This window comes from Dipodomys ordii, unplaced genomic scaffold (genome assembly GCF_000151885.1).
Source record: "Dipodomys ordii isolate 6190 unplaced genomic scaffold, Dord_2.0 Scaffold230, whole genome shotgun sequence".
Taxonomy (NCBI): Eukaryota; Metazoa; Chordata; class Mammalia; order Rodentia; family Heteromyidae; genus Dipodomys; species Dipodomys ordii.
The window spans coordinates 139,208-154,935 of NW_012267446.1; the positions used below are offsets into that span (position 1 = coordinate 139,208).

The window sequence follows — 15,728 nt, forward strand, 5'->3', positions numbered from 1 at the left end:
AGGATGATGATGTGGCCATGTTCAGAGTGTGCATCTATGTCCACAAAAGGAGGAGAGATTCCCAGCCAGACACCACAGAGAGTCACTTGGATGAGGGTGCAGATGGGGATGATGAGGTTAGGAGCCCCGAACAACAGCCATGATCTCACGCTTCTCCCTGGATCAGTGAGTGTGAAGGCCAGAACCACAGTGATGGTCTTGGCCAGGACCGTGGAGACAGCCACGGTGAAGACCACTGCAAATGTGGTGTGCTGCAGGATGCAGGTGGATGTGTTGGGACGGCCAAGGAAGAGCAAGGAGCAGAGGAAGCAGCAGGTGAGGGAGATGAGCAGGATGTAGCTGAGGGCCCGGTTATTGGCCTTGACAATAGGGGTGTCTTGGTGCTTGATAAAAACCCCAAGGACAGCGGCTGTTAGTGCAGAGCAGCAGAGAGCCATGCAGACCAGAGCCAGGCCCAAGGGGTCTTCATAAGCCAGAAAGCTCTCAGTTTTCCTGAGGCAGTGGTTTCCCTGGGTGTTGGCAAATTGATGATCTGCACACCTGACACACTGCTCCATGTCTGGTGAGGAGTGAGGATCACTATTAGTATGGGTTCCATGTTTCTCTTTTCTCACATCCTCCTCTACTCAAGCTGCTCATTTCCCCTGATTCACCAGTTGACCTGTATTGCTCTCAATACCAACTAGTATAACTCTCTGTATCAAAATATGTTCACGTGAATTCTCTTTCCTTCACACATTTCTTCTTTCCTTCTTACCTTTCTCTTTTTTCTGTTTATCTCCCTTCCTTCCTTCCCTCCCTCACTCCCTCACATCCCCCCTCATCTCTCTCTCTCTCTCTTCCTTCCTTCCTTTCTTTCTTTCTTTCTTTCTTTCTATCTTCCTTTTCTTTTCTTTTTCTGTCTCTCTGTCTGTCTGTCTTTCATCCAGTGCTTGAACTCTGCCCTTAGGAATTTTTCCTGAGTATTCATTCTCAAAACTACCACCCTACCACTTGAGTCACAGCTAGAATTCCAGATCTTTTGGTGCTTAATTGTGGAAAAGTTTTTTACTGAGTTTCCTGCTCATCATTACATTGTAGCTCCATCCTCAAATCTCAATTGCCTGAGTCACTTGGATTTCAGGTATAATATATAATTACCTAGCCATCCTGCTACATTCTTGACAGGTCATACCACTCTGGCTCTCTGCTACTCATTCAAGAAATGATGGAAAATACAGAATCAGCCCAAGCATTTCAATTTAAAAAGAAGTTTTAATCCTAAACTCAACCTACTACTCACCCCAAACATAAACTTCCTGAGTATTTGATCTGTGGGAGGAGGAGTTGGGGAGGTTGGAAGGAAGGGATGGTAAGAGAAAAACAAAGGAGGAGGCAACAATACTCAATAAGAAATGTACTCATTTCCTTACCTATGTTAGTGTAACCCCTCTGTAAAGGATTTTAACAATAAAAATGTATTAAAAACAGAACAATGCTCCTCCACTGATATGAGAGGATCTTGGAAAGCTCAGATTGAGGAGGGAGAAGCGACACGAAATGGAGATGGTGAACTACTTCTGAATCAATGATAATTCAGTAATTGCTAGTCAACCTAGGGCCAGTGTCAGATATGGAGTGATCATAACAAAAGAAAACCCAAAAAAGCCCCCAAACCCCTTGTATTTTTAGGTATGCTAAAAAGAAAATAACATTTAATTAGGAAAGAGTGGCAATGAGCATACACAAATGAAAGTTTGTTACATCCACAATTCCATTTAGATTTGCATGTCATTTCAAACATCAACAACTAATTCTTTTTATATACTTTCTTTAAATAAAAAAAAAAAACATGTGACCGAGGAGAGGGGAACAGGGTATTGTAATGGAGGGGCAGTGGGTTGTTTCTTCTAAGGAGAAGTATGGTCAACGGTAGTCATAGAAGTTTGGGTGAAGGTGCATGTGTGTTCCTGCTGTTTTATTGTATATCACTCCACTGGTTTGGATGGACTGAAGGTTAAGAAGGAGAGATGGGGAATTTCTCTATAAGTCACAGACTAACCTGTCGCATTAGAAATCTCATTCTCTGGGCAAAGAATGCAGGCAAAACAACAGGTAGCATTTCCCTCCAGAGAGGCCTTCCTGAATCGAGGACCACAGTTCTCAGTGCAGACAGACTGAGGAGTCTGGGAACATTCAGATGAAGGGTAGTGACTATTCATCCTTTTACCTGACATCCCAGACACTCCAGCACTTTAAGGAAAAAGATCATCAAAACACAAAAACTTTAAAAACATACAACCAATGAATTGATTGAGCTTTCTTACAGTTTCATATACCATGACCTGAAGAATATATGGGGCCTCGACATCCAGCCCCTCATGCTATCAGGAAGTCATGGAGCCTTGAAGAGGTGGATGTTAATTCTAGGAAATTAGGAAATGAGAGTTAACCCTGCATCCCATTCTTGTATGAGGTGATGATGTGTTTTCTCTCATGAGAAGAACATAACTCAGGGAAACTTTAAATCCACACTCTAAAGCACGGCTAAGTGCTTTGAAGGTGCTGCTGTACCCAGGGTTATTCACATCTCACTCTCTTGACTTCCCAGCTGCCATGAGGTGGGTGAACTTCACTGGCAGATGCTCCTTTCATTACAACCTGTGTCAACACCGATCCAAAAGCAACAATCTACCCAAGCATGGTCTGAAATCTCCAGGCAGAAGCAAAGCAAGCCCTTCTGCATTCTCATTTGATTCCCTCAGGTATTTGGTCACAGTGTTGGAAAGATGATTCACAGGTGGCATTTAGCTTTTATGATATTCAATATACAAACACAGAACAACATATTGATAATGAAATGTTACCCTATTCCCTCCATGAATCTGTTAGTAAGAAAATTCCAGAAGCATGAAGGTGAAATGTACACGACTGAACCATAGTTTTATGAAAAAACCTTAAAAAAAAGGGAAAACTAATGCCTAATTAAAAAAAAAATAAGAAAATAAGCCTAAAAAAAAACAAACCCGGGGGAAAAAAAAGAAGGGGGGAAAAAGGCCAAAAACAATGGGAATGGAAACCGAACAAAGAAAATGAAAACCCCTTCCAAAAACAACTCCCAAAAACAAAAACTTTTTTTTAAAGGAGAAAGTAAAAAAAGTAGAAATGACTCACCTTGGTAATTCCTATGGGCCACTCTATCAGATTTTCAAACAAAATCAGTTGTTGACCATATGGCCTAGATGGAGAAAACTCGCCAACTTTCACCCTTTGTCCCAGACCTTCTGGAAAATTCCAAAAGCTCTTAATGTCATACTCTGCCTCCAATTTCCTTTCCTCATTCAAAACCACTTGGTCTCCAACAGGATTGGTAAATTGGATCTTCTTCAAAAAGGGATGCAGCTAAAAGGGACACATTATAGTATGGTGAAGTGCTTCCCAGTATTATCACAGAACCCCAGAACAATGGATTACTCTTCATTGCCATCCCCTGATTCACACACACCACAGGAATCCAACCTACTGTATCAAATGCAGGCCCACAGCAGACTAAAGTGTTACCAAGTTCTAAAATCTGGGTATCCAGGATGGGATGCAGAAACTCAATTTCAAGAGAATGAAACTCCAGCACATCTAACAAAATATTGAATTATCATATGACAGACTTCAAAGACTCTCAATTGCATTTCAATCACTGATTTTATGATTGTGATCAGAGAGTAAGTCTGAAATAAGGTGAATAATATACTAAGTAGGATAGTAAAATATTTATGACAAGTATGAAGACTACCGTAAGCAAGACTTAGTTTATTGTGGTGTGAGTGTGTGTGTGTGTGTGTGTGTGTGTGTGTGTGTGTCTATCCTGTGACTCAAACTCACGAATTAGGCACTCAAATTGAGGTGGTTTTATTTTCTTTTCAAACTATGCTTCTATCCATTGAGCCACAGCTCCACTTCTGGCTTTTTGATAGTTAACTGTAGTCAGGAGTGAGCCACAGGTGTGAGCCACTTGTGTCCAGACAATATTAGGTTTTCAAGAATTAGTCACCTTGATCTGTTATTTTAAAAAGTTACAAGGACAATTTGGATATATTGAAAAGGGGTCGGCTTTTTCCACACATAGTGAGGATGGGGACAGAAGACACAGCACTTCCTTTTCATGGATGCAGCATTCTTCAAGAACATTGTCTTCACAGGTCTACATTCACTCATGTAGAGCATGACAGGCCCAATGTTTCTTGTATTTTCCAAAATGAAGCCAGATGACCTAGTTTCATTTGCTATGAAAGCTTCTATAGAAAGACTATGCCTAGAGTAGGTCACCTAAAAGCAAAGCCATTACCTGTGAAGAAAGAAATGCCCTTGGTTGAGCATTGTGCACGGATGGCTCTTCCATGTGATGAAGAAACATCTGATGGAGGGCATGGGCCAAGGCATACACAGCATTAAAGATGTTGTAACTCTCTTCTGACATGGTCATATCAAAAATGTGCCTCAGCAACCAATGGAGTGTGGCATTGTATGAACAGTGCCCCAAGTCTCTGCAGTCAGACTTAATCAGTAGGTTATAAACAGACTGAATCCATGACCTAGGAAGGGAATTATTTCCTAAGTTATTTGACAAGGTATCTGTCAGAATGAAATTGGTGAACAGAGAAGTGTTTCTATGATGATGAGAGAAGGTGAGAGATGCATGAAAGGAGTGGACCAGAAAATATCTTTTACCAATGGTGGCATCGTCATAGGGTGAGTTCATGACCCAGACTTTCCTTGTAATTAAAATGTGCCCAAATTTAAAAATAAAGCTTAGTAGAAATTTACTGTCCCCATAAATGATAATCACATTGGTTGATGAGTCCATTAGCTGGCGATACTTGGATAGATCATCTGAGTAATCTATAAAGGCATTGTAAGTGATCATGTTCTCAAAGGCAAAACAGACTCTACTCTTGCCCATCTCTTCTCTCAACTCTGAGAGGAACCACACACCATAGTTGTCTTCAGTGATGAACAGTCCCACCCAGGTCCAGCCGAAATGAAGCACCAAAGAGACCATGGCCAGAGCTAGATATGAGTCTTTGGCTGCCATCTGATAAACAGTCCCAAACTTTCCATGGTCACTCAGGAGAGGATCAAAAGTTCCAAAAGTGAACTACAGGGAAAAAATGAACACAACACCAGGAAGAGGATGGTAATAGGCAATTCTCAGTCCTGATGTAAGCTAAACAACAACTGGCAAAGGTGGGAGCAAAAGTTTGCTTATCCCATTTGCAAAGTAATCTCCCATGTGCCAAGCACGTTGCATACATGTACGCATAAGCCTCAGAGCTTTGGGTCATCCTTTCCTCTCTTAAAACCTCTCCTTTTATTTAGAGCAAAGAAAATGTGTATGTTCCACCCACTTGTGGAGTCTTTTCCCTGTGAGATTATGCATTTGGAAGGGTTCGTGAAAATACCTCTTCAGCCTGTCCTGGACAGGGTCCATGTGGACATAGCTTCACATCTGCCCACCTCTCCCAACCTCACCTGTGGAAGTTTGTAGAGGTCCAGCAGTGTCCCGATTGGAACAGATGTGCTTGAGGTTCCTGTGAGTCCTGCTAAAGCTCTGCTGTCTCTTCTGCAGGTGTAATTGGGGCTGTTTTTATTTTTCCCAGACAGCCAGATGAGAGGATCCTCTAACAGATCAGTACCTGAATAATGTGCACTATAGATCTCAAACCCCAGAGTCATGTTGGGAAGCAGATGGGGATTCTTGTTGATCTCCTCCACAGCCAGCAGCAGGGTGAGAAGCAATTGGTATTTCTTTAAGTTGATCCTGCACAAAGGTCACAAGTTTTGGGTAGGTATATGCTTATCACAAATAATTAACTGCAAATCTCATGACTTTTTTTTTATTCAAATGCTTATCTCTACCCACAGTAGTATGTGTAGATTCTATCTTCCAACAGGATCATATTCTAATTTGGAGTCTTAGAATTGAGAGAGCTCCTAAACAGGCCTTGATCAGCATACATGAGGTGACTGTTCTTCTGAGATTGTAGAGAGGAGGGGGGGATGAGCAAGGTGGCTTTTCCTCTCTTGCACATATGTCTATGTGAAAAACACTGCTGTCTGTTGGAACACAGGGGCATGGCCAGCTCACATCCCAAATCATTAACTTGAATTAGCTGTAGACATATGAAAAAATTCTTAAGAAATACAATTCTACTTGGGACCACATTGTCCACCTGAGTTCGACCAATATGAGCAGGGAGGCAGTGCCTGCTGTCTCAGGAGTAAATAGCAAACAGGCTGCCTTGTCTCTGTGCTCTCTTGCCAGACTTTTCCGATGGTGCACCCTTCTTCAAAGAAGTGAATCTTACCTTGTAAGGAAATTAAAGAAAACAAAGAAATTCATTTCATGTCATGTGGTAGAGGCACACTAAGCTGATTTAGAGAATGCCATCATTCAAGAGGGTTCCCCAGAAACAGTGCAAGATGGCAACTGAGGGAGAGAGAACCTGAAGATTGCCTCACCCAACAAAGAAGAGATGAGAGTCATGGAGTGTGGACCGGAGGGTACTTCTCTAATGGAACAAAACAACAGAAAAAGATGTGTGAGAAAAGGAAGAAAGAAGCTGCCTCCATGTTCCTCCCAGTCAACAGCATTACTATCTCATTATCGACAGAAACCCTTTAACATTGCTGGGAGGGAGAGAATTAAAGTTAAATCTCAGCACCATCCCTGTATCCTGGGACCAGTGCTGGGGAAGTGGTTATAGTCTTTACTTTTGTGTCCAGACATTTAGATTGTTCCTATGGAGCTGGTTTAGGACAGAGAAGGAAGACACTGCCACTACCTCCCTCCTCCAATCTTGTCAATGACAGCAGGTATGGGAAACAATCTCCTAGTGAGCAGGGCAGAGTGGGTCAGAGTTTTCTCTTAGAACCCTGTGTCAGGCATGTCATGATTGGACTAATAATCCAGAAGTAACTAGAAGCACTGTTTGATGCTAGCACCCAAGCATCTGCTAGAATCTTTCAGGAGATGTTGGAAGGTCGCTGAGGCAGAACCAAATGCCATTTCCATCAGTTTCCACCGTGGTTGAAGTAGGCCGACACCTATCTTCTTGCTTAGCCTTGTGAAGCCACTGTTGCTATGTGATTCTGTTGAAATCTGACTCAGTCCCAGTCGGGTGCACAGTGAACAATCTCAGGGACCATTGCCCTAGAAAGATAGTGCTCAACATGGAACCAAGCAGAAACGTAGGTTGCTCTAGGATACTAATGTGCACTGGTCTATGGCAGCATAAGCTGGAGTGTGGGGCACCTGAAAGTTTGGATTTCTGGATGGGAGATTGAGTCTCAGAGAATGGCGGTGTTCACCAAGATGGCTCTGTGGCCTCCTTTTTTTTGTTTTATTTTGTCAGTTGTAGTGCTTGAACTCTAGGCCATGGATCTGTCCCTGAATTCTTCAGTTCAAGGCTAGCGCTCTACCACTTGAGCCACAATGCCACTTTTGGTTTTCTGATGTTTATTTGGAGATAAAAGTCTCATGAATTTTCCTGCCTGGGATGGCTTTGAACCCTGGTACTCAGATCTCAGCTTCCTAAGTAGCTAGGATTACAGGCATCAGCCACCGGTGCCCAGCTGTGTCTTCCTTTACAAACTTTACCAAGCTGCTGTGACACAGCATGGTTCTCCATTCTACTTCCCATGGGTTGGAGAGGGAATGAAGATGGTGATCTTGTCCCATAGCTTAGTGTGGGCCATGTGATAGCACTAGAACTTTGCCATCACCCCATAGCCAGTGCAGCCTCTGGCAGAGATCTATAATCATCTCAGTACCTGTGAGTCATCTACCACCAGACAGTCTGAATTCTATTCTAGCTATCACTAATTGTGTATGGTTGTGGCCATCTTGGCCCATGAATGCACTTCTACCACATTCAACCTGAGTCAATCTTAGTGCTCACCTAGCACTGTATTGGTCTTGATTGCAGTGGACTGTGGATGCTGTACTCAGGCAGGATAGACTAAGGAAAATGAGGCCTGGTTAATGCATGCCAGGAATTCAAAAACTCAAGCTTAAAGCTTGTCCATCTACTTCCCTTAATGTTAAGGGACAGAAGTTATTTAGGGGAAAATGGAGTAGTAAAAAATGAGGTTTGGGAAGCTCAGAGTAAATAGAGAGGCATTCATCCATCTACATATCTTAAGATTAAGGGACCATGCAGAAAAAGCATTTGACAAGATCCAACATTCCTTTATGACGAAGGTTCTGGAAAAATTAGGAATCCGTGGAACATTCTTCAATACAATAAAGGCTGTATATGACAAACCTACAGCCAGCATTATACTTAATGGTAAAAACTAAAGCCATTTTCTCTTAACTCAGGAAAAAGGATTTCCACTCTCTCCACTTCTCTTCAATCTAGTATTAGAATGCCTAGCTACAGCAATAAGACAAGATGCAAAAATAAAGGGGATCCAAATAGGGAAAGAAGAAGAAAAACTCTCCCTCTTTGCATATGACATGGTCTTGTATTTAAAGAATCCCATAGACTCCATTCCCAAATTACTCAAACTGATTCACAACTTTGGCAAAGTAGCAGGGTATAAAATTAACCCTCAAAAATCAATGGCTTTTCTGTATGCCAACAATGAGAAAAGTGTGGCTGAAATTAAGAAAGCAACTCCATTTGTAATAGCCCCACAAACAATAAAATACCTAGGAATTACCCAAAGAAGTGAAGGACCTCTATGATAAAAACATTAAAATCCAGAAAAAGGAAATCAAAACAGATCTTAGAAAGTGGCAAAAACTCTCATGTTCCTGGATTTGAAAGATCAACATCATGAAAATGTCAATACTTTCCAAGGCTATCTACAGATTCAATGCGATCCTATCAATATTTCAACCTCATTCTTCAAGGAAATAAAAGAGGCAATCCAAAAATTCATATGGAACAATAAAAGAGCCCGAATAGTAAAAATGATCCTTAACAGAAAGACCACTGCTGGAGGAATATCAATACCAAATTTCAAATTCTACTATAAAGCCATGGTAATCAAAACAGCTTGGTACTGGCACAAGAAGAGACCTCAGGACTAATGGAATAGAACTGAAAACCCAGAAATGAACCTACACACCTATAGCCATCTAATCTTCAATAAAAAATAGAATGGAAGAAAAACAGCCTCTTCAGGAAATAGTCATGGCAAAATTGGTTAACTGCTTGTAGAAAACTAAAGCTAGATCCTTATATATCACCCTGCACCAGAATCAACTCCAAATGAATCAAAGACCTCGGAGTCAAAGCAGACACTCTGAAAACATTACAGGATGGAATAGGAGAAACCCTAGGTCTCCTTGGCACAGGCCAAAATTTTCTTAATAGTGACCCAGAAACACAAAAAATCAAAGAAAGTTTGGACAAATGTGATTGCATGAAATTGCAGAGCTTCTGCATGGCAAAGGACACAGCTAGAAAGATCAATAGAAAGCTCAAGGATTGGGAGAAGATCATCACTAGCCACACAACAGACAAGGGTCTCATATCTAAAATATACCTTGAACTCAAAAAATTAAATCTCCCAACAACAAATCTTTAAAGAAACAACTGCCAATGAAACAAGTGGGCTAAAGACTCAAAGAGAAACTTCTCTGAAGAGGAAAGAAGGATGGTCAATAGAAACATGAAGACATGCACAACCTCTCTCGCCATAAAAGAAATGCAAATCAAAACAACATTGAGATACCACCTCATTCCAGTTAGAATGGCTATAATCAAGAACTCTAATAACAACAGATGCTGGAAAGGATGTGGACAGAAGGGAAACTTATTTCATTGTTGGAGGGAGTGTAAACTTGTTCAACCACTTTGGAAAGCAGTGTGGAGGTTCCTCAAAAGACTCCACATAGAGCTCCTCCATGACCCAGCAATCCCACTTGGGGCATTTACCCAAATGCTTACAAACAAGACCCTAATAAAGCTACCAGCACGACTATGTTTATTGCAGCATTATTTATTATAGCTAAGATATGGAACCAAGCCAGATGCCGCTTAGTAGATCAATGGATCAAGAAATTGTGGTATATATACACAATGTGTTTCTATGCCTCCATCAGAAAGAATGACATTGCCCCATTTGTTAGCAAGTGGAAAGGCTTAGAAAAAAATTATATTAAGTGAAGTAAGCCAAGCTCAAAGAAACATAGGTCCCATGGTTTGCCTTATTTGCAATATCTAGTATACGTCTGAGTCAAGCAGAAAAGGTCAGATAAGGTGATATTAGGGAAATTAACCCTAAGATATGTATTCAAATGTTTTTTTTCTTTCATGTGATTGTTCCTAACACATTTATAAGATTATTTCTTTGTTGCTTTGTATGTCCCTCCCCCACAGTACAACTCCTTCTTTTTAATTCATATCGGTATAATTTGTGGAGGAGAAGGGGAAAAACAAATCATTTAAATAGGGATACAGGTGGACCCATTGCAACAATGAGATGTACAAGTCCTTATGTCGAAAATGGACTTTACAACTTCCATGCGGGGGTGGGGGACAATTGGGGGTGGGGGAAGCATAGGAAGGGTTGGGAAGGGGAAACAAAGGAGGAGGCTACAATGCTTGATAAGAAATATACTCATTATCTTGCCCATGTAGTTGTAACCCCTCTGTACAGTATTTTCACAATACATAAAGAAAAGTAAAAAGAAAAGGCCAGAAATAACTTAAAAAATAAAGATTACGGGACCAAAGTCATTGAACACAAAAAGAAGCTGGATAAATTATGGGAAAAAATGAGTCCTAGAGAAGGCAACTTAGAAACATTTGATTTAGAAACACAGTGCTACTATCTTTACTTCAAAGAGAGACGACTGGTTGCATTGCTTCCTGAGAGATGCGTTTCTCATCATTTGAAATAGCAGTTGTCTTGTTGTATGTACGCCTTCCTCCAAGATGCTCCCCCAAACTTTAGCAACATCCTACCCCAAATATAGAAAACAGCACACCTTCCATCAAGGATAATCATCTGGAAAGAATGCCCAAAACATACAGAAATTCAGAAAGTTTAACACCAGGAGTGATTAGAACAAAAGTGAATCAACTATGTTTGCATAACTTTGAAGTCAGTCCTCCCACCTTTACCATCTGAATACCCCTGGCAGCCCAAGACCTGTGTATCTCTCCTCAGTTAGAGTGTGTCTTTGCCTTTCTGCTTCCTGTTTGTCTACCTGCTTGCTTGTTTGGTTCCTTACTGAGGAAAGCTCTGCCACATTTTCTTACTGTTGTGACTTGTCTAGAATTTTTTTTTCTGTGATCAAGTCCAGGATCCCAAGTGAAGAGTCCCTACTTTTAGAGGGAAACTTCATTAATCTTCATCTGATTTGGTGACCCTGCTGGTTGGTATTCCAGGTGTAATAGAGTTCTGGTATCCACAGCTGTGACTAAGGCACACAGATCTTGCCACTGCTAGGCAGAATCCACTCACATGGCCATTCCCTGTGGACAAGGCATATGTTCCCCCTGTGCACCCAGGAGGAGGCATACTTGGACCCATGACTCATTAAAGTTCTCTTGAAGTTTTTAGAACCACAGAGTATTTGTCACCAAAATTGCCTTTGGTTTTCTCTGGTACTGAAGTGGTTTATCACCTCACAGCTGACTTCCCTCAATCCTGTGCTCCCTCTAGTGGTGGCATTGTGGAAGTCACTACAGACTCAGGAACACTGAATGTTGCCTGGAATTTCTGGGAAGACAGGCAAAAAGCTAGACCACTGGTGTAATTCAGAGACATTTCAAAGGCCAGATGGTATCACATGCCACTCTGAATGAAGAATGTTCCAGAACAATGAGTTCTCCTAGCACTCATTTTAATCGTTTTGGGGAAATTCTGATAGATTCTCAACTCTCATGGATGTTTGCTGATGTCCTTGTGTACAATTTAACTCTCAGGCTTGACAGCTAGAATGTCAGTTATACTAAATATGAATTGGGAACTGGTGGCTAAGGCCTGTAATTATAACTACTAAGGAGGTTGATATAGGAGAATTATGGTTTGTAGTTACTTTGGGCAGGAATGTCTGTGACAGTCTTATGTGCAAACAACTCAACAGAAACTGGTACAAAACTGTTGGTCAAGTGGTAGAGTGCCAGCCATGAGAGAAAAAATGCTAACGGACAGCCATCAGGACTTGAGATGACGCCTGAGTATCAGAGTACACACACTCATGCACACACTCATGTACACACACACACACACACACACACACACACACACACACACACACACACACACAAACCCACAGCCCAATTAGAGAGTGGACAGAGAAGAGGATAGCTCTGACATCTCCCACCTCCCATGGGATATGTTTCTAATGCTGTATTTACACATGAGCCCCATCTTTCTCACTCACTTCCTCACCAGGTTCAGTTGGCTTCAATATCCCTCACATATCTCTTATTTAATAAAATATTCCTCTCCTAAACCAACCTCAAACAAGATGTTTCCACACAGCTTTTCTGAGAAGATTCATCCATGACTTCCTTAGTTTACAGAGATTTCTGTAGATCTGAAAGTAGTGAGCTCACCTGGGTCAAATGCATGAATGAAAGTGTGTGTAAAACATGAAAAAGCCAGGCACCTTTGCTCATGCCTGTCATTCTAGTTACTGAGGAGGGTGATATCTGAGGATCAGGGTTCAGAGCCAGCCAAGGCAGAAGAGTTCATGAGACTCTTATCTCTAATAAACCACCAAAACATTGGAAGTGGCACTGTGGCGCAAGCAGTAGAGCACTTGCCTTAAGCTGGATAGCACAGGGGCAGCATTGAAGCCCAGAGTTGAAGCCCCATTACTGACAATATATACAAAAAAACATTCAAATATAGTTCAGGAAGTTATGAGCAAGGAAAAATAAAGAAGCCTGGAAAGATGTTGGAGGACAAGGAATGGAAGCAGATCTTCTGGGAATGACATGGGACACAGGCCAAGACATGGACATCAGGGAAGACTTTTACTTACATTAGTTAAGGAGAAAAAAATCAAACATGTCTTGAATCTCTTATTACTGATTTGTCCAGCATCTCCCCATTCCCAGAGCTTTGCTGACATGAAATAGCCCCAGAAACAGAAATTGCATGTCTACCCTAACAAAGGTTGCTATGAAGGAGGTCCAAACATTGGTCCTGTTTTGAAAAGTGTAAAGTACAGAATGGATTGAAGATTCCCTGGCCTTTGCACTATGGATGGGGACATTGCACTTTAGTGTCTGTGTATGGACTCTTGGTCACGCCAGTGACCCTGGGTAACAGTGATGAGTGGAGGAGTCACAGTGATGGTGGGGTGGTCGGGATATCTCTGGAAAGGGGAGTGGAGTGGAAGACAGACAGAAAACTCTGTACCCTTGGATGGAAAAATAATATTCATCAGGAAAATCTGAAATGAAGTAGAGCTGTTGTAGTGAGGGCAATGTAGAAGATGCAGAGCACATCAGTGATTGTGTCCAAACTTCCCCCACCTCTGCTTGTAACCCAAAGAGAAAATTCACAATTTAAGGAAACCCAAGAAATCACTTACTGAATGTTCTGTTGCTGCAGGATAGGGTCATTAAAGCTTTGAACCAACAATTCCCAAGAATAGAGCGGGTAAAATCCAGCAATGACCACATCTCCCCTGCTGCGTACCACAGATTTCTCTGTGCAAATCCGTCTGTCATCTTCAGAGGAACTAACCAGCTGTGGATGCTGGAGGAGAAGCAGTATCAGAGCCACAGGGAACATTGCTGCTGCTTTGACCTGGTGCTGCGATTCTGGATGCAGACTCTGATTTCTGTGTCAGGAAGGTGTCTAAATGGATCTTCAGTTTTTGTGGCTTCTTGTTACCTGGGAGGCCTCCACTGTCCTAGAGGAATACAGAGCCCATTCTGCCCTCTGGCTCTGCATCTGGGATCCAACTTCAAGGTCAAAACAGAAGTTAGTAAACATGTGTACAATCTTCCTCTCCACTCCCTCAGGACCATGATTTCATCCAAGTCTGTAGATAATGAAACTCCAGGGATGGATTCCTTTCTTGTTGAGTTGTTCACAAATTAGTTTGAAAGCAAAAAGTTGAACAGAAAAAAAGTACAAAAAATCAAGGGTCACTAGGGATGATGGGAATGGATGACACCAGAAGATGCCATGTGAAGGTCAAATGGACATAGAGTGCCATGGCCAGAAAAGGCCCAATCAGAGTTATTGGAGCACCGTCAAACATAAGGATGAGCAGGCTCACAATCCAGGGCCAAGTGAGCCACAGAAGTTTGCTGAAATGAACCATTCAGGTTTCCATACCAACTGCACATGCATAAGTTTCCAGAAGTGGTTAATGCATCTATTTACTGCTGCTGGTCTTACCAACAGTCTCCCTGAATTCAACCATTAAAAATCAATACTTCAAGGTCAATGCACATATCCAATTGGATATTTGCACTCTGAACCTTGAACTTCTTCAGTGCTTGCATGTCCTTGACCATCAGAATGTACCTATCAATATATTGAGGTGGAGGACTGTTAGACAGAGATGTTCTGTGATCTGTGACTTTCTGTGAACATAGCAGGCTTGCCCACTGAGGATCCTGGTAGCTGTGGGTGTATGGATGGTTCTTGCTCTGCTGTGTCCCCATCATGTCCAGAGTGCTCTGGGAATTCTTGGTACCACTTGTACAACTGTGTGGTGCCCGCTCTGTCCATGTCTCCCTATCTGTCTTCTCTATTAGTTCCTCATAATAGTGAAACCAAGGTCACAGCATAGGGTCCTGCTCTGCACAGAGTTCACCATGGTGGCTGGTTCTGTGATTTGTCTGCATATATTTATGAGGAAGGGCTTCGCAAATGTAAGTTGTAAAAGTAAGGATGCAAATGCTATTTGGTATTTGTAGCCAACAAGACCTTGCAAGAGCATCAGTGCTGGCACCTAGCCTGAATTGGGTCCTGAAGTAAAAATCTTTGTTGCTTCTCTACCCAGGATTACCAGTGTGAGCCACCTGTGGCTGGCTCAGAAGAGAAACATTTATACTGTTCTCTTCATCTATTACTCTATTTCTGTTAAATCTGCCCAAGAGAACAGGCCCTCCCCACTTCCTCTTCACCTGCCTGAAGCCAGTAATCACCTGTCAGTCACCTGACTGTGATTCAGTAAAGGACCCCACACTCCGTGGTGACTTCTTCATCCACGGAGGTCACTTCCTGAACCACTCCGGTCACACCTCCATAGGACAGTGAGAAGTTCCCCAGACTCTGTGGTCATTTCCACATCTGCTGTGGTCCTGGCTCAGCACAAGTCCCCTTCTCTCTCTTTCTCTTTTTCCTTTTCCTCTGTATTTTCATTGCTCTTGCATCTCCTGAATGTGGGCAGTTTGCCTTTTTTGCCTGAACCATTTCTCAGGTTTCCTTGCTGGTGAAGCTAACAATTTCTATTTCATTGCCATTGCTATATACTCTAGTACTCTAAGTCTTCTTCTCCCTACATTTCAAAAATAAGAGAAAACTTGGGGATCTGTGTTGGGTGTTAATGCATCTCTGTCTGTCTGTCTGTCTGTGTTCATTTTAAATGTGTTGTACAGAGGAGTTACCATTATGTAAGTCAGGTAATGAGTACATTTATGTTTTTATAATGTTACCCAGTTTTTCCCTCTCTTCCCCACCCACAAGTTGTATGCTTCATTTTTCACATGGTGTCCAGTATATATCACTGCTGCATTTGTCAGTGTGATTAACTGAAC

The 15,728-nt window shown here is 41.9% G+C and overlaps 1 protein-coding gene across 1 annotated transcript in view; it reads right to left on the reverse strand.

The window, feature by feature from the left end:
* Positions 1 to 13,950, reverse strand: part of LOC106000610 — a 74,923-nt gene extending 60,973 nt beyond the window's left edge. Inside the window, exons 1-7 of the mRNA XM_013035893.1 lie at positions 13,849 to 13,950; positions 13,544 to 13,710; positions 5,506 to 5,794; positions 4,322 to 5,131; positions 3,154 to 3,381; positions 2,042 to 2,165; positions 87 to 559 (exon numbers count right to left, since the gene is read on the reverse strand). Coding sequence (XP_012891347.1) covers positions 87 to 559; positions 2,042 to 2,165; positions 3,154 to 3,381; positions 4,322 to 5,131; positions 5,506 to 5,794; positions 13,544 to 13,710; positions 13,849 to 13,950 — 2,193 coding nt within the window. The remainder of the gene's footprint in view (positions 1 to 86; positions 560 to 2,041; positions 2,166 to 3,153; positions 3,382 to 4,321; positions 5,132 to 5,505; positions 5,795 to 13,543; positions 13,711 to 13,848) is intronic.
* Positions 13,951 to 15,728: the final 1,778 nt, after the last annotated feature.